Here is a 26890-nt window from a genome sequence, read left to right as displayed (position 1 = left end):
GATTCGGCAACTCCAGTACCAGAGTCTATTTGATGAGCAGATAACAAAAGTATTCAATGCTCGGTGAGAAAATGCAAGCTTCAGCTTCAACGTATTACTTCCTCAAGTTTAAGTTTGACCATTATGCCAACCGACAGAACCTGCTCCTTCTGCACGCACAGCTTGGATTCTACAGAAGGTCGTCCTTGGCCGCGGAAAGCCACTCCCAAAATTGTTTCAAATATGGCCAAGGAAGTAAAGCCGCCTACTACGTGTGATCCATGCTGTGGGCTGACGCAACAGACGGCCGGATAGAACTGCACGAAAACACTACTGAATGGTCTCCTTATATCCCTCAAGGACAAAAATGAAAAAGAAGGTCAGCACTGGTCATAGGCCCATGCGGCAAGTCACCAGTGCATAATATGGATCGCCGAGTTCCATGCTGTGAGAGGTCAGGTACCTGAGAGCTGGTGAATAGAAGACCAGCCCTCCATATGGAAACAGATGGCAAATGCAATCACTATCACTGAGCTATTCATTTTGAAACTGGCGAGACACTGAGCAGACTCCTCCGTCTTTTGAATGGCCGTCGCTTCCCAGTGTCGCCCTTGCAATAGTTACTGGAATACCCCACGAACAACATATACCATAGTGCCTACTATGGAAGTACGTGCGTAAGAGTTATGAATGACCCTGGGTTCAAACTCCCATAAATGTCACCGCGTGCCTGATGTCACCTCTCGAGGAAGGCAGCATAGTGACTGGAGACTGCAAGGTGAGGTGGTTGTACAACACATTATTTACGTATGGATGACAGACATATAATGAACAACGATGCCACAATGACAATACGTAACGAATTTGGCCATGCACATGGGCGTAAGCAAAATAAATGAAGGTGGTGCTACAGCGGACTTGAGGACCTGCATGGTCCTCAGCGTGGTGAAGATTCGCGAGACTTTACGCCATTTCAGTGGCCTTCAAACACCCTTAGCGTCTGCCTCTTTTTTGCGCTATGTTCGGCGGACTATGGTCAAATTTAATAAGCTTCTTGCTGTGTCCAACCTTAGCATTGTTAGCTCGCGCATCACGTGCCTATAGTACGCCGCTTTGGCTTGAATTGGAGACGCAATTTTGACGACCTGTTTGTTCTGGCGGCTTGCAGCACAGGTAAGTTTGGTGGATTAGACATGTAATACCGTTTTTGTGGAACCTTCCCGAACTGAAATAGTCTGCTGATAAGACCTAGAAGTTCGCTGGACAATTACCATTAGAATGGAGTGGACAGGCCTATAAAGACTGCTTCCGGAATTGTAGGCTTCAAGTAGGGTGGGTGCAGATAAAGTAGCCCACATTTTTGCACGTATGGCGTTCCCTGCTTACCGTATGAACTTCCGGTGGTGCGGGATGACGCATTTATCAGGTACAAACGCACAAAAAAATCGTAGTAACCCAACTCCACGTAATAAAAAAGTTATCCACGCAACCGTTGCTCTCCGAGCATCCCGATTTTCCTATGCAGAAGTCAATATGGCGGTCACGGCACAGTTGCGTCTAGGTACCGCTAGGCGTACCAGATCTCGTTTTGTTTATTCTGTGTAGGTGGCACTCCCAGCGGTAGGGCGATGCAACTGTGCTACACTGCAATGTCCCATTGGAAATACACGGAGCGAAGTTCACGTTGCTAACGATTTTATTGCGTAGAGTTTGGTTACCACGATTTTTTTTCTCGATTTGCAGCGCATAAATGCACCGTCCTGCGCCGCCGGAAGTTCGTACGGTATGCAGGGAACGCGAAAATGTGGGGCTACTTTATCTGCACCCACCCTGTATAAGGACGATACCTTAGGAAATTGAGTTTCTTGTCTGAATGGAAGCAACCACTGGCAATACTTCATCCCTCAATTGTGACACAATATATCGTTCTCAGCAGTTTCTTTTACACACAGCTACGTCTCGTCGTATATCAGGAGCAAAGTATGCAGGATTCCCGTGGGATTCCCATACGAAGAGGTTTGTTGTTGGTGCGCACATCTCAGTCTACAAAGATATGAGCTGCTCTGACACTGGTGTTAAATTTTGCGTCTGGAGCACGAAGGCAGACCTCCATGTTTTATAGACTGGTCAAAAATAATAGAAGGAAGGACAGAACGCGGATACCGACTCTACCAGTCGAAGGTTGGAAGGAACTTGGTGCCGATTTGGTGTCCCAGAAAACGTGTCATTAATTTATAATAAAAAAACTACGCCACCTAAAAGCATGCGGTGAACGACATTTGTTCTTACTCTATTAACAAATTACTATTTGTTCTTTGCCACCTCCTGATGTGAATGTCATATAACGTAAGTTTTATTACGTCAGTTTTTACAAACTGAACTCAGAAATCTACCAAGTAGAGGTCGCTTTCTTACCCCACCAATGTGAACCGCGTGCCGAATTTACTCAGGTTAATGATAATTGACACGGATATTGAGGAGCTATCCCATCTGAAAAAATAGCCGAATATCATGTGTTTCGGAGCTCTCAGAGCCTACAGCGTTCGACAACGTTTTGCGGCTTTCTCACTCCGACGAAAGGAGATTGCTAATGCATTAAACGAAATGACAGTAACTCCTAACCAACCATCACCTCGAATGACATCGTTCTCTCCCCTGGGGGCTTAATCGCTTCATCGTCGTTACGGTCGTTACAAGCTAACGAGTGGCGGGAAATTCAAAAAGGTGGGCACGTGACACATTGCGCGTGACGTATACCACGGGCTTCACGTATCGCGCGAAGAGCACCGTGCACGTGTTTTATCACGTGCCCCCCTTTTTAAATTTCCCGCCCGCCTTTTTGAATTTCCCGCCACTCGTTAGCTTGTAACGACCGTAACGACGATGAAGCGATTAAGCCCCCTGATTTGTTAAAAACAGGAGGCGCATCGCACGCTCCTAGTCAACCATAATCTGGAATGATATCGTTATCTGCCCTGATCTGCTGCAAACGGAAGGCGTACGCCCAGTTACACCTTTGGCCTTTATCAACGTGACTGCCGTCAGCTGCCAGACACTGATAACTGACGGGCTGCGTGACACGTGTTTTATCACGTGCCCACCTTTTTAAATTTCCCGCCCGCCTTTTTGAATTTCCCGCCACTCGTTAGCTTGTAACGACCGTAACGACGATGAAGCGATTAAGCCCCCTGATTTGTTAAAAACAGGAGGCGCGTCGCACGCTCCTAGTCAACCATAATCTGGAATGATATCGTTATCTGCCCTGATTTGCTGCAAACGGAAGGCGTACGCCCAGTCACACCTTTGGCCTTCATCAACGTGACTGCCGTCAGCTGCCAGACACTGATAACTGACGGGCTGCGTGACAAGGCCATCTGTGGCAAATATTTGTATGAGTGTGTCCAGCTATGGTAGTCATAATTTTCTGAAGTAAATCCTATTTTTAGGAATTTAATGACGTCTTCTCGTGGAACACCCTGCATAACAGGAGCATAGAAAGTACACCTTTTGCTTCCTTTTCTCTACGCAGCAGTAGCAGCCTGCACCCTTAAAAATGAACTTCACCGCATAGCTTGCTCCTAGCCAACCATCATCTCGAATGATATCGTTATCTGCTCCGGTTTGTTGAAAACAGGAGGCGTGCGCCCTTTCTGTGACACTTATGCTGTTCGTAAGAGCTCTAAAAAATAATAATAATAAGGCGTACGCCTCCAGTTATGGTTTGGCTGCCTATGGCTGGCTATGGTTTGGCTGCGCACTATGCGGTGAAGTTCATTTCCAAGACCATTGTACTTTTTTCTACACAGCAGCTCAACGTTAGTATTTGAGTTCCTGATCACCAATGTACCACGGTAGTACAAGATGATGGGAGTTGGACAAAGTTACTGCTATACCGACCACAGATATGGTTCTCAGCAAAGCGACGTACGATGCATTGCACCTTCATTTTTCCTTTTCCTGTACGCTGTCTGTTCAGTCCGATCGCAATGAAGGCATCATCGAACGCTTCCAAACAAGCCGTTAAATCCAAGTCCCCGGTCCTTTCGGAGAAACTCTCAAGTACTTCGTCAACAACGGCGGCACCGGCAAAGCGTTCCGCCAAAAAGCAGTCGACAAGAGGCTCGAGTCCAGGGAAAACAAGCACCGAACCACAGACTGCCGCAACGCCACCAATGGCCATCGCTACAAAAGACACGATTGCCTCAATTTTGCTTCTGAAAGGCTGCGAGTTAGAAGGGGTAGACGATGTCTACTTATGCGACCCGTACGTCGTGTTTCAGATTGGAGCAGAACATTACACTAGCCGGGTGAGTAGACTGTGATGGCCTGGGGGAACGGCCAGGGTAGCCATGTGACGGGACTGTTGCACTGCTTATATTTTATATCTTAGGTCATTCGTGAAGCCAGCGACCCTGTTTGGAACGAAAAGTTTGACATCTTCATTAGCAACGGGAAATCAATGGTATTGGATGTTATCATAATGGATAAAAATGAGAATGCCAGCACACAGTTCATAGCCAGGTAAGTGCATCCGCGCCTACACTCTTGAAAAAAAAAGGGGGGGGGGGTGTACTTTAACTCCTTTCCTTGACACGTATATCACTCCCTTTTGGAGAGTACAATTACCCTAAAAAAGGAGTCTCCTCACTGCCTTTAGGGAGTGAGGAGGGAGTGCTTAGGAGAGAGAGTGCTCTAACCACATACTGGAGAGTAATATTACTCTCTGATAAAAGCTACGAAGTTGTCCCAATGAGAACATCTGTTCCTTTCGGTCACCTGATAGCGTAACCGTTTTCAGAACAAAATTAGGTTCGGTAGATCGCCCGCAAAAAATTCGTGAAAGACAACCATTTTCTTCTTTATTTTGTTCATTGAGGTTAAAAAGCGATAAAAACCGGGCTGTTTGGTGGTACATTTAAAAGCGATAAAACCCCAGTGCAGGGGACACAAAGCGACAACACAGACGAAGCACTGACTGACAAACAACTTTAATGGCAGGGACACATCTTAAATACACCAACTGCCACTAGGGGTCGGGTGTGCAGTTGGTGTATTTAAGATGTGTCCCTGCCATTAAACTATAAAGCAGTCGAGGTGGAACCTATGCAATCAGCATGACGTGAGAGTGCTAGACTCAAAGGTTCAGCACAACAAGTAATATGCGCAGGAGTTTACTCTAAGTATTTTTAATTGGTATTTAAAAACGCAGTCAAGAATATCGGGGCGACGCCTGGTGGGAAGAAGTCCTCAATTTGTCAAGCAACCCTGTAAACAAGGAGACCGATAAACAGATGGCTTTCCTGTTGGGATTTGCAAATACTACCTTTTGAGAAAATGTAATTCGTGTGAAAGAAAATACACAAAAGCCGAATCTTGCACTCCGTAGCTAAACATCTATACCTGGGCCTTGTTTCAGCACCGTGGCGCTGCTATCGTACGTCGTGGTCGCTCTGTTTGGCCCAGAGTCGTGCGCATGAGACATTTTCGCCGCCGTACTTGACGGAGTTGACGTTTCGTCGGTCTGCTTCGCCACAGTGTTGTCAGTAGATTTAAATTCGCATTTTTTCGTGAGCTATAACGTCTATGTGAGAAAATTTTGCGGCATTTAACTCCTGAGGACGTACACAATTCAGGGCACACAAAACATCAGGTTGCACCTCGACTGCTTTATAGTACCTTTAAAGTTGTTTGTCAGTCAGTGCTTCGTCTGTGTTGTCGCTTTGTGTCCCCTGCACTGGGGTTTTATCGCTTTTAAATTATTTGTTCATTGCGCATATTCGGAGACGCGTATTTCCTTTATCCCCAACGTGAGAAGGGAAGGAGCACAGTGCTGCCCTTTTCTTAAGAGTGTAGAACGGTTATCATTGTTCGTGAGCAACGGCATATGCATCCTGTGCATCCATCTTCGTTTCAATCACGTGATTGATTAACTGTTTGACCAGATTTCGTATCAACCTGGCAAAGTACAACTACAACACAACGTACGAAGTTCGGCAGGACCTCGACGACGATGCGGGAAGACTGTTCTTCCAGGTGACCCTGCTGGAACCGAATCGTCTTTTACAGGGCGACGTCTTCGACCTGCCTTCTTTCACCACACTCTATTACATGCGCCGTGAGATCGCCAAGAAATACGTGAGTCAGTCGAAAGATGCAATCTTAAAAATGAGTTTCACCACATAGCACGCTCCTAGCCAACCATCATCCCGAATGACAACGTTCTCGCCCTAGATTTGATGAAAACGGGAGGCGGACCCTATTTTGTGGTCATTATGCACGGCACAGAATAGGCTCCGCCTCCCGTTTTCTACAAATCCGGAGCGAGAACGTTGTCATTCGGGATGATGATTGGCTAGGAGCGTGCTATGTGGTGAAACTCATTTTTAAGAGTGTGTGGGGTGACAAATCTTCATTCTTCTTTCATTCTAGGGCTGGAGCGTCTTTGGCGATTGGAGCGATATTGGCCAAGTTATGCTTATAGGTATTTGTCACATTTTTTTTATTTCCCTCGCAGCTGCAACGCTGTCTTATCGATGGAGGATGCTTGTGACACGTAAAAGGCTTTTGCCCTCCGATCGAATCAATTCACATTGAAGCGAAGAATGCCTCGACAGTGATGTTCTAGCGCTATTTTATGTTGCGATCGAGGCCACCTGGATTAATTTCGCACACCTGATGGTTCGTGCACACGGCACCCACGCAGAAACACATAGTTGAACCTCGGGATTAGTATAAGGCGATACATTGCAAATTGCCACGGATGATGTATACATATGATGACGGCCACATTTCGCTATTTTGTCCTGACGAAGGCGGAGCTTCCGCCGTAACGTAGACAACCCTTTTAGCATTTCAAGTTTCTAAATAAACTATCATTTTTTTTCTTGCTTCCCATACCTTCGTAGTCTGTGTTTCATTTTTCATTTCAGCTACTTACATTCGAACCCCTTTCACCGAGTATATGATGAAAGATGATATATATTCTATTGTTATTCAGACAGCTAGGCCCGTTTGCATAAAATTCGTGCGAGGAACCTAAATGTAAAAAAAAACAAAACAGAAAAAAAACCTTGAGCGCCGCTTTGCGCTGGAACCCTAAGCTTCAGGTTGAATGCAAATTATTTCATTTATATTTTTCCGTGTTATTATTCCGTTATTATTCCGTGTTATTATTGTTCTGTTATTATTCAATTTGAATACGAATTTTCTTTTTATTCCGTGTTATTTTCCGTGTTATTATTTCCGTGTTAGCGCCGCGAAGCAACTGTAGCGGTGTACCGGGTGTCTCAGTTAAATCCCCGGGTTAAATAATTCGCGAACGGGTGCACCAATCGACGAGCTTTCTTTTTTACAAGTATCTGTCCGATACCACCTGCAAGCTGCTCACCGTGTGAATGAGTGGAAGGCGCCCATGACTTTAGCCCTGTACAGACGTGGACAGATGGAGAGAGGACAGCATAAAGGAGTGGGAGATAAGGGATGTTAGTATGCGTCCTTGGCCGACTTCAACGGTAACTCTGCCGACATCCGTCTGGAAAGTCAGCCGGAAAACCCAGGAAAATCCTCAGACAGCCCTGCCGGTGGTAGAATTCGAGCCCACTACCTCTCAGTGTTCAGCAGTAGAGTCACTAAATAAGCTTCGCTTCAGAGTATCGACACTGAGTTCCAAGAGCGAGCATGCGCCATCTTGTTTCCGCGCCACGCTACCCACGCGCGCGCGAACTGCGCACTTCAGAGCCGTTTATAGGGAGAGTTTGGCCATTAGGAGGAGCCTAACTTGAAGCGCGTCATGCGACGTCACGGCTAAGCCACCTCCCTCGCCGTGCTCTATTGCTGTACCGTTGTCAGCCGGTCGCCGACGCCATATTGATGCTGATCGTTGTTTACGATGCAAGGAGGGAAGACACGTGCGTACTTCTTGCTTCGAAAGCCCTTCGTCCTTTCAGTTTGGTAACAAAACCTCCCTTATCAGAGGCGGCTGTGGGTCATAAGCCGGTTATTCCTGTAGACTGCATTCATTGCGACAACAAAGCTGACGGACAGCATCAATATGGCGCGCATCAAATGGCTGATAAGCGGATTCTGCTTGGATGCAGTCTTTTTGGGCGGCACAACGTCTGACGTCAGACTCAGAACTCTGACGTCAAAATAGGCTCCACCCACGAGGCGGCAAAAGATCAGAGAATGGCCAAACTCTCCCTATAAATGGCTCTGGCGTAGAGGTGTGCGCCGTGGGCATTTTTTTCGGCGGCGGCGTAGGGCAGGTTGAAGGCCCGGCGGCGGCGGCGTCAGCGGCGTCACGCCGATGCTGTCATATCGGCGTGCGCCCCGTGGGCTGTCAATATGTTCTCTTCTCCAACGGGGACGCACGAACACCTCAGAACGAGGGTATTTTCTCCATCATAGACACCGCGACGGTGGCAGTATTTACTGTACCTTGCACCAAACAAGTGCGTCAGCACTGAATAGTATTATGAAAGAAACCCGAACACACAAAGGAACATTAGGAGAAGTAAAGCACTTCAAGAAGGTCGTCGCCCAAGAACTTCGACTGGGCGCGTTAAGCGCTGGAGGGAACAACATAGCTAGATAATCAGAACGACGAGCCATCGCTTTAATGGCAACTACACATAACAGTTATAGCGAGTGCCGAACGTCCAAAGGACGGCGACGCGTGAAAGCTCTGTCCATTGATCCAGTGGCTTTTTTTTGGGGGGGGGGGGGGGAAACCATATAAATATGCGAACGTTAGCAAATGATATGACATAAGGCGCACCCACAACGTCATTGAACAGTATTTTGCAGAGGCTGTAGTTATCATGAATAAATACTGTAAAATCAATTAATTTCGCAGCCCTAAATTTTCGCGAATCGAGTAGGGATATATTCGCAACAACTAAATTTCGCCCGCTCCTCGAGTTCCTCGAATTTTCTCGATTCGCAAAATTCGCGAAAATTGAGGTCTCGCGAAATTAAAGAGTTTTACAGTATAAACTTGTCCAGAACGAGTGGGTTGAGTCTGCCATGCTTCGCGCGCATTATAAGCCCCGCAATTCCGCTATTGAAAACACCCTCTCTGACTGGGTGCTTTTCGCCAGCACACACAAAATGCACTATCTGCTACGCACTTTTCGAGCGCAGAAAGAGCGACGGTCAATCCACGTGAGAAGACCAAGTGCTTTGGAGCGATCGAGCTGATTGGTGTAGGCGCTAATCTGTTGGCCAGATAGATCGCTTTCCAATCCAGATAAGGCGAAGCTCGCGTCATTTCTGCGCTCGGAAATTGCGTACTTCTTGTTTCGGCTCATTTGCATAGCGACATTCAGCGTCGGATATTTCAACACACGTGCGCGTTTAAGAATTTCTTAAACATGGAATGGCTTTCAACGATGAATATCTTCCGTTCTGCTATCCCGTTTTTACGCGAAATCCCTTAATTTAAAAATTAATGTATTTGAGGTAATTAATGATCTCATAGTTACATACTTTCTCCGAGATAATATTCGCCTGACCAACTCAAAAGCGGCATCGATTTCGTTCCGCTATTTTTTAAACAAAAATTATGTGACGAATAAAAAACAAAACACCCTGTATATGGATAATGACCCGTGCTATGGTGTTGGTGGATGACTGACAAACAACCTGCAAGAATTGAATGACAAGTTTTCCTGGAGTTGTGCCTCCAGGGTCGGCTATGAAACAAAACTCTACAGCATAAACAGCATATCAGGAGATGAAATTGTTACTGCTAAAAACATCACAAATGAAGCCTGGAACCTAAGATAAAAGAAAAACAAACAAAATATTTGGTATGGGAAATATTCGTTTATAGAAAGTGGATCAAAATGGGCACATTACAAAGCCGTGCCGATTTTTCAACATCGGCGGCGGCGGCGGCGGCGACGGCGACGGCGAGGCCCCGACATCCGGCGGCGGCGCACACCTCTACTCTGGCGCACTTTAGCGCACGATGCCATCTATCGTGGGCGGGTGAAATGTTCCTTTCGTTTACAAGCAGCAGTTGACGGCCTTGAGCTCACCTCGACATCTTCGGGACGCTCTTGTGGACAATACATGCGCACAATAATCATCGCGTGCTTCCCAATCACACTGCGAGCATTATGTTAGTCGTCTTTGATCTTCAACTGGTGACGGTACCGGTGTGGTGCGGAAACAAGATGGCGCTCCTGCTCTCCCTTGGACCTCAGTGTCGATACTCTGAAGCGAAGATTATTTAGATGGTTCTAATTGCTAGGAGACGCAGTCGCGCCGGACCCAAGATGGCGGTCTCGCTAGCCGGCGTGGCTCAGTGTCGCTACTCTGCTCCCTATTTAGTGACTCTATCCAGCACCACCTTGGCTATAGCTACCACCGACGAACAGATGCGTTTACTCGGTACCGGCCCAGAAAAGCCGCCATTGGGGGGTGCGGTCATTATGCGAGTAAATACGATAATACTAATCGGAAGGGATACTGGCCTCCTTTTGCGTTAGCTGACTACCCTGCATCGAACCAATGGATGGATGCCAATGTGGTAAACTCATGGGCAGTTTTCTTCCGTAACAGTGTACATGGCGAAGGACGTGGCTGCACGACACCTCGAAGACAGGATCAACCCCTTTTGTGTTGTGGAGCTGGCTGATAAGAAAATTCATTCGGACATTCAAAAATCCACCATCAACCCTGTCTGGAATTGCCTGATCAGAATGTAAGTGCGGAGCTTTCAGTTGTGGTGGACACTAAGCTGCGCATTATTTTTCTGCTCATCCAGTAATTTAGTTTGTGCCCTTACCAGTCATTTCCGCTCCCAGATGGTTACTGTCAGTAGTCAAGATTCGAGTACTGGTGGACGTCCTGCACTCTTAAAACAGAACTTCACCACATAGCACGCTCCTAGCAAATCGTCATGCCGAATAACATCGTTCACTCCCATGATTCGTAAAAACGGAGAGGCGTACGCCTTTTTCTGACACTTACGCAGTTATTATAATTGTCACAAAGAGACGTACGCCCCCGCCCCCTTTCCACAAATCGGGTGTAATAACGGCAGCATTCTGTTCATTGGTTGCGGTTATGGTGTGAATTAAGTGCACACTCGCAGTATCCGCAAGGTTATTTACCCCCCCCCCATTAACGCCCCCCCCCCCCCCCGATTTAAAGAGCGCGTAGGATACTCTATGCGACTCATGGACTAATTTAGATAAAATTCGCTACTTAACTTACTACTTAAATGTTTACTCGGAAATGCGAGATAGCAGAATTTGAGCCAATCATTAATCGAGTGCGTCGTCCTTATCAAACACCCCGAGACGCGAATGTACCTTGAGATATAAATTACCAAGGTTCGCTGTGCAAGTGACTGTCGTGCTGACCTTAGCTTCGTAACTTCGTTGTTGCATGTTGTCGTGGAGAAGGAAGATCCCTGACCTACACGCCGCGCTGCAGATTACTGTCCTCAATGATTTCACCAGGCAGGAATTCCTCGGAACCATCGCTTTCCCTCTCGTCATGGTAAGCCTGTACTGTGCCGATCAGTACTACACTCTTAAGAAAGAACTTCACCGCACAGCATGCTCCTAGCCAACCATCATCCCGAATGACATTTGTTGAAAACTGGAGGCCTATACACCCTTATAGGAGGTATACGCCTTTTTTGTGCCACTCACGCTCAGTATGCAGTGCACAACTGGTGCAAAAAAAGGCGTACGTCTCCCGTTTTCAACACATCAGGGCGAGAACGATGTCATTGGATTATGGTTATGGTTGGCTAGGAGCGTACTATGCGGTGAAGTTCATTTTTAAGAGTGTAGCCATGTCTCCTGTGATGTATTCTCTTGAAACAGAACTTTATCTTTAGAGCTTGAGAACTGTACCTTGCTGTTCAGTGCTACACTCTAAAAACAGAACTTCACCGCATAGCACACTGTGCGCCAACCATCACCACGAATGATAGGATTATCGCTGGTGATTCCAAGAGAGAGGGGGGCGTACGCCTTTTTTGTGGCAATTTTCATATATCCAAATGCCACAAAAAGGCGTACGCCCTCCTGTATCTTCGAATCGAAAGCGATAACCCTATCGTTCGTGGCAATGGTTGGCGTACAGCGTGCTATGCGGTGAAGTGCTGTTTTTAGAGTGTACACTTAGAGTGTAGAGTTTAGTTTAGTAGAGTTTAGTTTAGTGTAGAGAGTGTAGAGTTTAGAGTGTAGAGAACTTCACCGCATAGCACGCTCCTAGCCAACCATAATCCCGAATGACATATCGCTCTGCCCCCTGATTTGTTGGAAACAGGAGGCTTACATCTTTTTGTAACACTTATGCAGTTACACTCTTAAACATGAGCTTCACCACATAGCAAGCTCCTAGCCGACCATCATCCCGAGTGAACTTCACCGCATAGCACGCTATAGACGCCAACTATTGCCACGAGATAGGGTTATCACTTTTGATTCAAAGAGAGGCAGGGGGGTGTACGCCTTTCTGTGTCAAAATGGATATATCATAATTGACCCAAAAAGGCGTACGACCCTTATCTCTTCGAATCAGAAGTGATAGCACTACACTCTTAAAACAAAGCTTCACGACATAGCACGCTGAAGGCCAACCATTGTACAGGGTGATACCTCTATCATTGTGGATTTGTGGAACGCGCTTTGCGTACGCCTTTTTTGTGACAATTATGGACAGCATAAGTGTCACAGAAAAGGCGTACGCCTCCCGTTCTCAACAAGCCGGGAGAGAGCACAATGTCACTCGGGATGACGGTTGGCTAGGAGAGTGCTATGCGGTGAAGTTCTGCTTTAGTGATGTTCCGTAGACGTTGAATAACGCATGTATTTTTCTTCTTCTTTTTTTTTTTTTTTAGATGGAGCGACGTAAGATGCTGTGGTTTCCGCTGAAGGATGAATACCTCTCGACGGACACTGGGGGAGAAATATTTATCGAATTTGACATGATTTACAATCCGGTACGTTCTGCTTTCCGGACGTGCGTTTTATCGTGAACAGATCTTTGAATGACCGCCTGCCATATTACGCTCTAAAAACTGAACTTCACCGCATAGCACGCTCTGCGCCAACCGTTGCCGCGAATTATAGGGCCGTCGCTTCCAATTTGATGACATAAAGGAAGCGTACGCCTTTTTGTGTCAATTTGAATATATGATAATTGACACAAAAAGGCGTACGCCCTGCTCTCTTCGAATCAGAAGTGATAACCCTATCATTCTTGGCAATGGTTGGCGCAGAGAGTGCTATGCGGTGAAGTTCTGTTTTTAGAGTATAGCGTTAGTCGGGTTATAATGTAATCAATCTGTGGAGAAACATCCGAAAATATTGGGGAGTTTTAGGAAAAGGTCACGATAGGTCAAGGAAAGGAAAAGGAAAGAAAAAATGGGATAGGAAAGGTATAGGATAGATAAGGCCAATTTTCACGATAACGTTTCAGAAAGCATAAGCAAATCGCATGATTCCTTTGGAGCGGCTGACGTCACGTTGTTGTTATCTGATTGACTGACACCGATACGGAGTTAGAATCGGAGCTTCTAATCGGAGGGGGCTTAAGATTTCCTAACACTCCCTATTTAGAAAGCCATATACAACGCCCCATATTTCTGATTTCGAATGGAAGGCTGGCTTCGGGGGTAATTGGAGCACGAAATACGCGTGAAAAAAAAAAGTTAATGTATTGTCTTTTTCCAGATTAGAGCTGCCTTAAGAAGCTTTCAGGAGAAACCGGCTCCACCAGCTCCACTAGCGGACACATCACTCGCTAGGGAGGTCAGCTTACTTTCTCCAACACACTATAGGAGTGGCAAAAGTGCCTCCAACAGCTAGTTTTTCAACAATACCATGCGCGTCGCGGCTTTTTCCGACAAAGTGTGGTCAGGCTAATTCCACGGGGAAAATATGGTACTTCTGCATTAGGGTGTTACGACGGTGAAAAAAAAAAAAAGGAAAACGCTGTCTGTCGATGTCGCATACACCTGTCATACTCGTGCATTGACAACTTGTTTCAGGCACGGAATTATAGAGCGATTTGTTACAAGAATTGAACCTGTGTATGCAATAAGGCGATAAGCGAAAAAAAAAAAAAAACAAGCGGGGGAAGTGCAATTGCAGCTGCATTCTTTAAGAAACCCCAACAACAAAATGGATACGTACATCCCGGGCAGCACGCTAACTTGGTCCGTTATCGAAGCAGAGCTTCACCGCATAGCACGCCCCTAACCAACCATCATCTTGAATGGCAACGTCCTCCCCTTAATTGGACGAGCAGGTATAGTGTACCCCATTTTTGTGACAACTATGAACAGCATAAGTGTCACAAAAAAGGCGTACGCCCCCGTCTTCAGCAAATCAGGGGAAAGAAGGATGTCACTCGGGATTATGGTTGCCTCGGTGCGTGCTATGCGGTGAAGTTCATTTTTAAGAGTGTAGCGTAAGACAACGCATCTCTACCCGCTGGAACATTCCATCACCGCCGGTCAAGGACTCGTGTGGAAGAAGACGATCTCCTCTACAGTTTGTCGGTGTGTGATCGCATCCAGGGATCGCCATCGCATTATACAACCGTCAAATATTGATTCACGCGCAGCTGACGCTTAAAATCGCGTTACAATTGCGTAACCGTCCCTTCAATTTTATTAGTGACAATTTACGTAACTGCATAAGTGTCATAAAAAGGCGTACGACTCCCATTTTTAGCCGGTCAGGGGGATAGAACGGTGTCATTCGGGATAGTGTTTGGCTAAGGGAGTGCTATGTGGTGGTAGCGTTCGCTCGGTACGCTATGCGGTGAAGTTCCCTTTAAGGGTGTAGGATGAAGACACCTGTGTGTACGGAGAACCTACACTCGTAAAAATGAACTTCACCGCATAGCACGCTCATAGCCAACCATCATCTCGAATGATATCGTTATCTGCCCTGATTTGTTGAAAACGGGAGGCGTACGCCTTTCTTGTGACAATTATGAACAGCATAAGTGTCACAAAAAAAGGCGTACGCCTCCGGCTTTCAACAAATCAGGGCAGAGAACGATATCATTCGAGATGATAGTTGGTTAGGAGCGTGCTATGCGGTGAAGTTCATTTCTAAGAGTGTACTACTGGGCTTACTATCTCGCTAAATGAGCAAAATGATTGAAAATGATGTCCTGGTTGTCACAGTATTTAAAAATGTCGTAGTGCGGCAGATTAGCATCAGTGCACATGTTTTTCCGGTTACAATACTTGTAGCCCTGTTAACAACCCGTGAACAACATGTGAAGTATAGGAAAAACGTTTGTCTGCAGTGGAAGTCCTATATTCCTATAGTCCTAAAGTGGAAGGCTGGGTACAAGTACCCGTTCTTACAAGTATGTAGAAAAGGGGCCTCATATATAACTGTCCGTTGCGTTGACACGCACGTATTTTCCTTTTTTTATCCACCTCTAGCGAGTCAATAAATTATTCATATTTTTTTTAAATGTGCATTCTGGTATTTAGATGATATATGGCAGCAAAATATGGAAAACAGGGCAAGTCGACTTGCTGCATACACTGGTGCAATTATTGTTAGCGTGCCAATAACTGTTGCAACAAATCGGTGTAGTTGCTGGATACAGTGTTCTTTTTTATTGTTATTTCTTTTTTATATAGTGTTTTGACTTCACATGGTCGGGGATAACAACGGGAGCAAATCGTGTTGACCCCCAGTACAGCGCGGAATCGATTCCAAGGAAAAAAATCGGCCGGAGTCGGGTTGTACCAAGTCGGACAACCCTTAGAAGTGAAAAGCTGCGCAGAATGCCCGGATGACAAATCCCACTTTACAACCATTTAGAACCCATTTTAGAGCGAAAGAGTTATGAAATTATGACGTCATCACATGCAGACACTGACGCGAAATGTGCGTCGAACGAAGAACTTGTTCAAGCGCTACGTCGCAGTGAAGAACTTGTTCCTCAAGTCTTTCGACTGGGAAAGTGTTCCTTTGTCCGCCTTCTCTTTCGTCGTGAGTTCTTGGTACGCTCTTGTTTAAAATACAATCTACGACGTGCGTTGTATTCTTTCAGTCCTTGGTGTGGCTGTCGTTATACCTTCAGCCTTACATGCTTCCCTGGTTGGGCATTGTCGGTTTAATCGTCATACAGGTGGCAATCAAATACTGGAATGTACTGGAACCGGTGAGAATTTGCTGCAATTTTCGCCATTATTCTTAAAAAAAGGGGTTGTGACTACACTCTCAAAAATGAACTTCACCGCATAGCACGCTCCTAGCCAACCATCATCCCGAACGACAACGTTCTCGCCCCTGATTTGTTGAAAACGGGAGGCGGAGCCTATTTTGTGTCATTATGCACGGCACAGAATAGGCTCCGCCTCCCGTTTTCAACAAATCTAGGGCGAGAACGTTGTCATTCGGGATGATGGTTGGCTAGGAGCGTGCTATGTGGTGAAGCACATTTTTAAGAGTGTACCTTCGTGTTCTTACTCTGCCGAGCAGAGCGCACACTGCTCGGCCTCAGGCCTCGCGCATTGGTGACGTGACGAAGCGCCGTTTCGTGTTCTGTTTATTCTTGATTCCCATAAGCTCAATCAGCCCTCCTGTTCAGTTCACCTGGACACGAAAACAACAACAAAAGCACACACTCACAGCTTCCGCGACGTCGTGGGTAAAACTGCACCCCGATTGGCCATCGAAAACCAACACCAGATTTGAGTTAATAGGGATCTCAACTCTTGCAGGCGCTGTTTTCTAGCGCGGTATGTGAGAACCGCGGATGAGCCATCCGGTAGGCATCCACACGCAAAATCGCCATCCTTTTGAGTGCTATCGACATACTGCAACGATCAAGCCCACTTTATCTAAATCCTCCAGTATTCTGCGAATAATGTTACAGGAGTACAGGACAGTGGCGTAGGTGACGTCCCAAGGGTGGACTGGTAGGAGGAAGGCCTTGAACAGACTCGTGAAACTAACGAACATTGATAAGACACACACCGTCCACCCCCATTGCGCTCGACTTTCAGTACATTGTGCTGCTTGGGGTAGTTCGGGATACCATAGCGAGTTTTAGTGCATCGGAAGAATTCTACGAAAGCCGTACTTATCATATCCAAGCTTAGCAATGTGACGTCACTCACTCCAAAGGAAGAGGGTGATTGGCTTATCATATTTTCGGAACTGTTATCGTGAGCACTTTCCGATGTACTAAAACTCCCTCGTCCTCTTTGCTATGATATATGGTCGCTGCGTAACTACCCCTTTAATTCAGTCGCTTCGTGAAAAATCTAGACTGATGTCGCGGATATTACTTAACAATTAAGGCATCATTCATCTACCATCTTTTCAGCCTATAGAAGAAAAACGACGGTCAAGTGTAAGTTAATTATTGCAGCGGCCCCAACATAACGACATCGAAGGTTGTTCCTTTTACGTTGTAGCTGTCCTTGTCAGAAAGGCTGGCCGGACTGCAAGAAGCTGCAGAAGCGATGCAGAACACGCTCGGCAAGGGCTCTTCCATCGGCGAACGCATTCTAAAGCAAGTGACCTCTTTCGATGCTGTGCCCGTGCTCATTTTTGCTTTCTCATTTTAGCGCCCTTACATTTCGCTACCCCTACGTGTCCCGGATGCTAATCGTCCTCCTTGTCGTGTCTGGCTTTCTTTGCTACTACGTGCACCTTCGATACTGGATACTCATATGGGGTGAGTGCTGTCCAGAAGCATCGTCACCTGGGGAATCTTGTATCTCATATGTAGGGTTCCGAGTTATCGGAGTTTTCATTTTAGAAAATTTCGGAGGGTGTTTATCGTAGTTTTCAACTTTTCGAAAATTCGGAGTTTTTCGGAGGATTAAAATGTCTTCAAAATGAACGGCGCCGATTTCGGGGTATTGCGGAGCAGTCATCGCAGAGACAAAGCGAGGAAAGATGCGCAAAACTGACTGGGACAACACGATGTAACGCACGGATGTTTTAATACCAAGAGCTATTGAAGTACAAACGAGCGTATTTGCACAAAATGCGAATGGTGCCCAGGCTCAAAATGAGTATCAGCTGTGACGAACACAGAACTGTTCTGTGCCAAACCAGCCCAGTACCTGGGGTCAAGTAGAGTCACTAGGGTCGAGGATACATGGAATATATGGGGACAAGTATGTGTAGTATCCTCCTTTTAGACCATTCATGCGTTCAGCAACCCTTTTGACCATTTTTGTTGTGATACTGTGCATAGTTTTGTTGGGTCTGTGGTTATCCGAGGAGGACTTATTTCTGTCAACAAAAAAAAGAAAAGTGAGGTTCGGTTGGCAATTAGTTCAATTGAAAAAAAAAAATCCCGCAATTGAAAATTTGCCAAAGCCTTCCTCAATGGTAGCAAAAATTTTCCGAAGGTAATTGCCGAAAATCCCACAACGCTCCGGCGAGCACTTCCCCAGTTTATCGCGTCAGGTGAAGCGCTCTGTATAGCCAGCAAAAGCCATTGTATCCCATGAACGCAGTTCTTCATAAACACTGGAAAGGATTTCGACGTTATTACTTGGGCAAACTTGGCGAGGCGAGACAACGGACAAACAAGATCTGGAACCTTATCAGCAGAACACCGGACGACTACGAACAAGTAAGCACTGTTTGTTACAAACACGCCAGTCGTGCGCTGTTGTCAGTGGTCTCACCAGAATCGCAAGCACGGTTAACATCGTTAGAGTGACGTTGTAACGAATTTATGTATCACTACCTACTGCGGAAATAACAAAGCCCCTGTGGGTGATGCACAGGAAAGAGACAACCGGGGATTGGGGAGAGGGTCTGGATAAATCATTGGCAAGGAGTCTTACGGCCTATATGCCGAAGCGAGGCACTTTCTCGGCATGACGCAAAGTGGGGAAGCCCACTACAAGGGAAACATGCACGACACAGCCGGCAGATGTCTTTTTGCGTAATACTCATCGGAAGCAAACCGAGACGACACCGAAATGAATCATAAAACGGTCAAAAATGAATATCTTAAAGATAAAACTTTCAAAATAAACTCAACATAAACCACGAGAAAATCCGCGCTGTCGAAATAAACCATGGAGGAAGGAAACACAAGGAGCGGCTCTTCCCTCCAGACCAGAGCCGTATATTAAAAGGGAGTCTGGCCATTGGGAGGAGTCACAAAAAGAGGCTCTACCTGTCAATCACAGTTTCGCTCCTCTGATTGGTTTGCTTTTTACCAAGGGGGTGGCCATGACACCATACTGCCACCCAAAATGGCGTTGAAAGCAAACATAGTGAAGCGGGGATTTCGTGACAAATTTTTTTCACAGACTACTCTGATTTTACACTGCAAATGCACATTGTCATATACGTTTCTCGGAAATCAGTTTCAACCTACGCTCATCCGTCGATATCTAATCGAAAATAATACGTTTTGTCGCCGATGTTAGGCCTAGTGAACACGGCGATCACAACGAAATCATAACAAAAACGGCACTGTGCTGTACAATCTTAATTGCTGGATTTCATGGATACAAACATTCCTGCCTTTTATATTCCAACTGTTCATGTAGATTTGTTTAAAAATCATTCCGACGACAGAATGTGTCCCAGCAGGTGGTTCTGCCGGCAGCGGTGCAACGACGGAAGCAGACGACAACTCCCGACGTGCCTTACGCTCCCTAGGTGGCGCTCATCAAATTTGCACAAAAAATCCACTAGTTCTGCGGGTTGCGAGAAGTATCCATTTCAATCCCATCCAACCCACTTGCCACCTAAAATGGCGCTGCCCAAGTTGGATAGGGGGACAAATAGTGAGGATAGGTTGATTGATAGCGCCCCATATTTCAAGACTTCATTGGTCAGAAAGCTGAAAAAGTGGGTGGAGCTTCAGGTATAGGCATGACCCATTAATGGCCAGACTCCCTTTTAATATACGGCTCTGCTCCAGACAAGCGTAGCCACCCTCTAGCGGTCGCTCGAGTGAAAATCGTCATTGCTTCCTGTCCACAACGTGATCCACTCTAAAGTTTCGGTTTTACAAGGCTTTATTTCTCGCACTGGTCTCCGTATGATTTTGGTTTTTGAAAGTAATTTATTGTGAAAATGTGAGCAGCGTCGTAGAAACGACGTATGGTAATGTGTTCCTGTCCCGGCTACGGCTCTCGTTAAACTGAAATCAGCTCTGTCACGAGAACGCGTTTTGTTCGTAAGTACACGGTAACTTGCTTTAGTCACCAGTGTGTCTTCGAGTCATCTTGAATTGTTCATTTGGAACCTCAAACTCTGCCGCACATTCATTTCATATATTTTGTTGTTGTACAAATCTGATTAATGAAACGGCATTCTTTACCACTTAGTGAAGAAAAGTACATACGTTGGAAGTAACCGTTGCCACACGTGATGTTTCTGGTCCCGCGTACTCCTTTTGCGTGCTGCACACTGTGACTGGTCTTCTAATAGAACAGTAAACATTCGAACACACACAGAAATGAAGTGCAAGCACGCGTTCAACGTAATATTGCCATCTGAACTGCGACACAACTACATCTCGCGTCGTCTGCTTTGCTGGAGCCCTGCTGTCTGGAGGGTCACGTGAGCGGTCACGTGGTAGACAGGAGCATCCCAGAATGCAATGCGAGGCCGGCTACGCTCGTCCCGATAGAAAACTGTTGGAGGGGCCGCTCCTTGTGCTTCCTTCCGCCATGAAATAAACTTTGAAGAATAAACGTTTTGAAATCCACCGTCCCAGATTGGTGGACAGCCGACGGCGCTATACGTCCGCCGCGGAAAATAGTGCCCTCATCGCGCCTGGGGCTAGCCAGGGCTAGAACACTCTGAACGAGGATGTCGCTGCACCGGAAGTAGGCTGTCTGTCTGTAACCCGTGGCCAGTGTTGCCAACTTAGTGGGAGGGGGGGGGATGTTTTCTGATTTGGCGACTGGGGATTTTTTTTTTGTCGTGTATCTGGGCCGATTTGACTGTCGCCGCGCACTTGGTCCACAACACCGCCATCGCCCCCCCCCCCCATTTATTTCAGAAAATGGATTTCGAATGGTGGAATTTTAAGCGTGGTATAAGCGGTATAATTTTTCGACACATGCCTTTCAGTTCTTGTCCAGCGACATCGTCGTTACGCTACTTCTAGTATTTTTGCTTTGTTTTCTGCCACAGGAAATCAGATGATATCGCTGCCACAAGTGTACAAACTTGTGCTTTTTCAACTAACAGTGTACAGTGATCATAACATCATTTTAATGTCTTCATGTGGGACGTTTACGTGGAGAGACGCGCCATTTTTCTTTTTAGGCTGTCAAAGGCTTTAGGCTATATTTTTGGGGCTGGGACAAAGCATCACATCGTGCAGTGTGTGGCAGCTGATGGTAATGAGATTATATTCATCTTTCAGAGCCGTTATTCTAAGCCCAAGCCCGGCGATCCTCAGAAGCAGACGGAGCCTGGCTACATCACAAGGTCCATAACCTATGGGCGACCATAGATGTAACATAGAAGCGTGCTTTTTACCACGTAACAAGACACTTGACCAAACACTTGTTTTCGCTTCTTTTGGCAAATTGCGTTATCCTTACGAAAGGATCATGTGAGAAATCTATGGCGTGTGACGTGACGCGCAGTGACAACTGGTGACGCATCAAGCTGTTTCCACAGCGAGCTGACTCAAATTCATTGTTCTTTATAAGGAACATATCTCTTTCTGACGCGGGACGTCATATGTACACCCGCATTTTACCCGCAACCACACTGAATGCCAAACCACAAATAGCAATACCACCGTGAGCAATACCGTGTATTCACACGAGCGACATCCACACGGAAGGAAAAGCAAAAGCACTGCTTACAGAGACCAAGTTCCGCACCGTGTTATGTTGAGCAACTCACACGGAGTGGCGTACCGCACATTTAGCAGACGACACTTCACATACGTCACCGTCATCGTGTTTGTCTGTCGTCTGCAACAGAATATCTTGTGGCTGCGTGACAGCAGAAAGCTATGGCTCTTTTCGCAGGAGTTTTCCACGAGTGCGTGCGTTTAATGTCCCAAAGGTGCATCGTCAAATAATAACGGGAAATTTCCATTCAGTGGGTACGGGTACTACGGGTTTGTCCGCATTCTACCAGCAACTTGCACCACACTTTCTACCAGCAAATCGCAAAACAGCGGAGGTATCTGCTGGTATACCTGCGCTGACCTCTACAGATCTCAGATATGTATACAAATGTAAAACTTGTCAAAATCCCGAGCATGGATCCCGGGATGGGATCGGGATTTTTTTGCAACTATCCCAAGGCTATCGTGGTGGACCGTATCCACCGGCACACCCATGCAGTCACAGCTTGCGATAGAGTGTGCATTTCCTCATCCCTGTAGAACAGTCTAGTGGAACAAAACTTCTGTGAATATATGGAATGGTGCGTTTTGCTCATCTGCCCCGGTCAGCAGCAGCAGAGACTAGTTTTCTGAAAAGGCTGTCTCCATTTTTTCTTCACTCTCAAAAATCAATAATCAAATCAATAATTCAGATCAAAAGAAAAACAAGAGATTCTGCAATGTTTTGTGAATCGTAGATAGAAAGATTCCTTCCGATTTGGTGGGTATTTCGAAATGCGAAGGATATTTTCGGTTGAAGGGAGACCAAAAGTACTGAAATTGAATCAAATTGAGACCAAAGGTAGGTAAGACACCGTTCGTTCCTTTTCACTCGTGCTACCTAATACCAGTTGTCAAGAATTTATCCAAAAATTCTGGGATTTCACGCACGTAAAATGCGTGAGAACACGTGTGGAGGGCGAATGCATGTCGCTGGGTTTCCTAGTGTGTCTTCGTACGTTAAAAGTGTAACATCTCTGACCAGCAATCACAAGGTGTGGGTACAAATCCTGCTTTTGGTGCCATCATTCATGTAAACATAGCACCTTGCAACGTGACACAGTGCAGCTTGTCTCACCCACTCTCGTAACACCTCAGCAATATTAAAAAATGCAACCCTATTTGCATTACACTATGGCTCATATGATACTTCCTTCTTGCATGCAGGCACGACTTCACCATTGTCACAAAATCAACACACACACACAAGGTTACCGCATTTTGGTTACCGTTTCTATTTTCGTTACTGCTATATGTTCATTTCCGTTTCTGATACTGGCCTTTCAATTTAATTTCAGTTACTGTTTACAGTGATTGAACAGTTGTTCCAGAGCTGCCCTTCTGGCTGGCTCTGTCGGCACCCTGTTTTGCACAAGTGCCTTCGGTTTCACGCGTACACACTACACGAGTAATTTCATGCCGTTGTGATGTGTGCATTTTGCAAGATGATCAAAAAATGTTGGAACAAGTCTTCAGTCACTCTGAGTCCAGCAACTTAAGATGGGCATAACCTTCATTCGCAGACGCTCTCAGTAGTATATAATACCGTCGTGGCCATGGTGAAATTAAAAAAGAACAAACTACAAAAACAAGTAACTAAATAGAAGGCTGTCATCCTCATGCTATGGTGGAGTATAGTCACGTGTTGATGTCATGGACTTATGAGGACCATGACGAGGTAAGCTACGGATGCACCCTCGAGGTCCAATATTGCACTTTCCTTCCATGCTCATGTGTAGTATTTAGAGCATTACAGGGAATGGAGTCAAAATGTCATCGCACAACAGGAATAGTCGTTACTCAAATTCAATACCGGACGATAAATTCGTTTCCGGTAATGGAGGACCGTGGTATGCATTTCCGTTATCGTTACCATCTGCAATTTCGGTAATAGTATACCATTCTCTTGGTGCTCAAGCCCTGTAGCATGTACTAGTGTGGGCTAGCAAAAATTGCATTTAGCTACAGGGTTGCCTACCTTTTTATGATCCTTCGAGGTTATGTTGCCTTCGTTAGTTGTACTGGATGTCTCAAATGAACTCTGCAGGATGCTCAACCTGCAGATATAGCGACATGCTGCATCACCTAGAGGTGAAAAACGGGAATAGTGTTGAGACATTTATTGATGGGGTTATGTTACAAGACGGGGCACTGCGGAAACAATTCACTTGTGCTCTGCCTTCTCCTTGTGTGCGGCCGCCTTCCTCTGGGCCACAAGAACATTGCTCAGTTCATCACGCTTCCTCTTGCCGCGGAGGTGGGTACCCAACTGTGAAAACATTTTAAATATTTTTAAAGGTACCGTAAAGCAGCAGAGGCCGAATTTCATTTAGTGTGGTTACTCGGTAATTAAAATTAAATATTACGGGCAACACTGTATCAGTATTCGGAAGGGGTCAATAAAACAAGCAGTACCAGCCACGATATATGCGGATGACGTTGTACTCCTTGCTGACAACAAAGAAGATTTACAGGGACTCATGGATATCTGCAGTGAAGGTGGAAGTCGTATGGGGCTGCGGTTCAGTGCCACAAAAACCAAGGTTCTGACATGGAGGAACAGCGGAGGGTGCGAGGATGAGGAAGGTGAAGAATGTGTCATACAAGGAAACCCTGTAACCAACGAATCTCAAACAAAGTATCTCGGCATAATGATAACAGCGGAGGAGCAGTATCTGAAGGAGCAGGAGAAAATGTTGAAAACAACGGCGACTAAATATGTGGGATTGCTTCGGGCAAGAGCCCTATGGGCGTTTAACCGATTGGAGGTGGTACGGGAATTATGGAAGGCTGTGGCAGTACCAGGTCTTACATACGGTAATGCAGTGCTATGTATGTCTTCGAGCACAACACGGTTCCTGGATAGGAAGCAAAAGGAGGTTGGGAGATCAGCGTTGGGAGCCCATAGGTCTGCACCAAATGCAGCAATTCAAGGGGAGATCGGGTGGTAGAGTTTCGGCGCCCGAGAAGCTACAGCGAAGTTGGGCTTTGAAGAAAGAATCAGAATGCTACCGGAAACATGGATTGTCAAAAAATTGTACAAAAGCTCGATTTATCAGGACCAGCATACACGATGGAGGAAAAGAACAACAGCATTGAAGAGAGAAGCTGGGATAACCGAAAGAACCCTGGACGACGAAGAACGGTATGGGAGACGTGAAATAAGGGGACCGCGTGAGAATATCGGAAACAAAAAGGTGGTTTGACGAGGTCAGTTCCAAATCTGCTTCGACGATATACGCGGGAGCTAAAAACGAAATAAGGAAAGAAAACATCTACGACAACTCAGTCGCAAGTTCAATGTTATTTGAGGCACGGGCGGGAGTTCTACGCACAAGGGAATGGTGGGCGAAGATTAATGCAAAGAGGGACTCTACCGTCTCGACAATGAAAATGACGAAGATTGAGTGCGCCATCTGTGGAGCCGAAAGAGAGACAATTGAACATTTGGTGCTTTTTTTGCGAAGGAATTTCTCCGAGGTGTGAAACGAACTCATTGGCGGACGCACTTGGATTTACCAGCAGCGAGCATATTGCCACCACGAGAAACAGACTAATGTTTTGGTGGAAGGAAATAAATGCGACATGGATGGAATATTAGGATTCCCGGCCGAGACGCGCAGAAAGAACTGCGACGTCCACCCGTTACAAAGGGCATGGCCATCAGCATCAGCATCATCATCGGTCTGTACTCTCAGCCGCATACGGTGGCAACTAGAGTCACTAATAAGCTACGCTTCAGAGTATCGACACTGAGCCGCCATGTTGTTTCGGATGACCTCCAGCACCATCCATTTAGCGCTCTTCGAAGTGTTGTCTTCTTCCACTGCTGAACTTCATCTTCATCTATTTCTACTGCCAAAATAGAGGTGGGGGTGGAGGTCATCCGAAACAACATGACGGCTGTTTTTGCCTCAGTGTCGTTACTCTGAAGCGTAGCTTATTTAGTGACTCTAGTGGCAACCACGTTGAATGTGTATAATACTGGGCCCGATAGCGCTGTGTTTCCTTTTGATTTTATTTCGCAAAAAAAACACACTAAACAGGGGTCTCTGCACTCCTACAGAAACATGATACGAAATAATATAGCCACCAAAAGAACAAAACGCCACAAAATAGTACTGCATACATGGATGGATGGATGGATGGATAGTATAATACATATTCGACAGTGTTGCCCGCTGCACAGGGAATTGTTCGACACCAGGCGTCATGCCGCTGCACTATGCCGTGTCTACTGCTTTACAGTACCTTTAAATTCTGCACTCCATACACTCGGACGCTGCATCATAAACACTAAAACAATTTGGCGTTTCGCAGTCAGTGCTGGCTTTATCCGTTTGTGCGCGCGCGTGAAACGTTTACACAAAAATACATGCACTAAACACTGTATTCAAATATTTGCATTGAAAGTGGTTCTTGTGACATAACAAACAAAAAAAACTTACTCGCTTCTTGATGAACTTGAGCGCCCGCTTATCCCTGGACACCTTGAGCAGCTCCATGGCCCTCCTCTCGAATGGTGCGAAACCGCATACCTCACGGACAATGTCTCGCACAAACTTTGTGTGCTTGGACACAACCTGAAACGTCAAATTTCATTAAATTATTTTCAATTTACAGTATTTGAGAACTCCACCGAATCACTAAATGAAATGCCAACCTGGTTACGTATATAGTGCACAATAACTGTCTCTTCTTACCCCTTTTCTTTTCGGTCTGGGATTTTTTGTGACTCTGTGTCCTTTATCGAGGCCAACGGCCAACTTGTATTTAACCGGCATGTCTGCAAAGGAATTGCAAATCGCATGTCAGAGAGAGAGAGATGCACGTACGCTGACGGACTGTATCGAAAATAACATACTGCAATTTTATCTGTGTAAAATATCGTTACGCAAACATCACTAAACCATTCGGTAACAAAATGTTATCAGGAATTTTCAAAATGTTTTGCTGTGTCTCCGATTTACTGAGATTTCACGACAAAAATCAACATACACATACCTAATAGCTTTGATGGCGAAGCCGAAAAGGCTTATGGGAAGGTTGGCCACTCGCGTTG

At 46.0% G+C, this 26890-nt stretch overlaps 2 protein-coding genes across 7 annotated transcripts; one reads left to right on the top strand and one right to left on the bottom strand.

Annotated features, from left to right (window-relative positions):
- Positions 1–1056: 1056 nt before the first annotated feature.
- On the top strand, positions 1057–21505 carry LOC135389102 (multiple C2 and transmembrane domain-containing protein 1-like). Of its 6 annotated transcripts, none has more exons than XM_064619078.1 (16): positions 1057–1152; positions 3956–4286; positions 4370–4500; positions 5922–6114; positions 6409–6460; positions 10546–10687; positions 11391–11490; positions 12845–12946; positions 13680–13757; positions 15852–15968; positions 16033–16143; positions 17314–17340; positions 17405–17502; positions 17558–17667; positions 18461–18579; positions 21349–21505. In XM_064619078.1, the coding sequence occupies exons 2-16, from the start codon at positions 3966–3968 to the stop codon at positions 21436–21438; spliced, it is 1791 nt and encodes a 596-aa protein (XP_064475148.1). In that variant the 5' UTR covers positions 1057–1152; positions 3956–3965; the 3' UTR covers positions 21439–21505. The 6 variants fall into 6 exon arrangements, with proteins under 6 accessions (XP_064475148.1, XP_064475146.1, XP_064475147.1 ...); XM_064619076.1 differs by having other exon boundaries at positions 15852–15971; positions 21349–21504; XM_064619077.1 differs by having other exon boundaries at positions 11394–11490; positions 15852–15971; positions 21349–21503.
- Positions 21506–23933: 2428 nt separating this feature from the next.
- Positions 23934–26854, bottom strand: LOC135389105 (large ribosomal subunit protein eL36). The gene is made up of 4 exons (XM_064619083.1): positions 26833–26854; positions 26532–26614; positions 26277–26411; positions 23934–24097 (listed from the first exon to the last, which is right to left on the bottom strand). Exons 2-4 carry the CDS (start codon positions 26610–26612, stop codon positions 23993–23995), a joined length of 321 nt encoding a protein of 106 aa, XP_064475153.1. The 5' UTR covers positions 26613–26614; positions 26833–26854; the 3' UTR covers positions 23934–23992.
- Positions 26855–26890: the final 36 nt, after the last annotated feature.

Source organism: Ornithodoros turicata, chromosome 3, assembly GCF_037126465.1.
Source record: "Ornithodoros turicata isolate Travis chromosome 3, ASM3712646v1, whole genome shotgun sequence".
NCBI lineage: Eukaryota > Metazoa > Arthropoda > Arachnida > Ixodida > Argasidae > Ornithodoros > Ornithodoros turicata.
This window is presented reverse-complemented; position numbering and strand designations above follow the sequence as displayed.

What these genes read in the sequence shown, in the direction of transcription:
- LOC135389102 (XM_064619076.1), top strand. Translation starts at nt 3,966, where the DNA reads ATGAAGGCATCATCGAACGCTTCCAAACAAGCCGTTAAATCCAAGTCC. An exon ending in AGCACACAGTTCATAGCCAG is followed by an intron (nt 4,501 to 5,921) that starts GTAAGTGCATCC and finishes CTGTTTGACCAG; the next exon opens with ATTTCGTATCAACCTGGCAA. An exon ending in GTGAGATCGCCAAGAAATAC is followed by an intron (nt 6,115 to 6,408) that starts GTGAGTCAGTCG and finishes CTTTCATTCTAG; the next exon opens with GGCTGGAGCGTCTTTGGCGA.
- LOC135389105 (XM_064619083.1), bottom strand. Translation starts at nt 26,612, where the DNA reads ATGCCGGTTAAATACAAGTTGGCCGTTGGCCTCGATAAAGGACACAGA. An exon ending in CCAGACCGAAAAGAAAAGGG is followed by an intron (nt 26,412 to 26,531) that starts GTAAGAAGAGAC and finishes TTGACGTTTCAG; the next exon opens with GTTGTGTCCAAGCACACAAA. An exon ending in TCAAGTTCATCAAGAAGCGA is followed by an intron (nt 24,098 to 26,276) that starts GTAAGTTTTTTT and finishes ATGTTTTCACAG; the next exon opens with TTGGGTACCCACCTCCGCGG.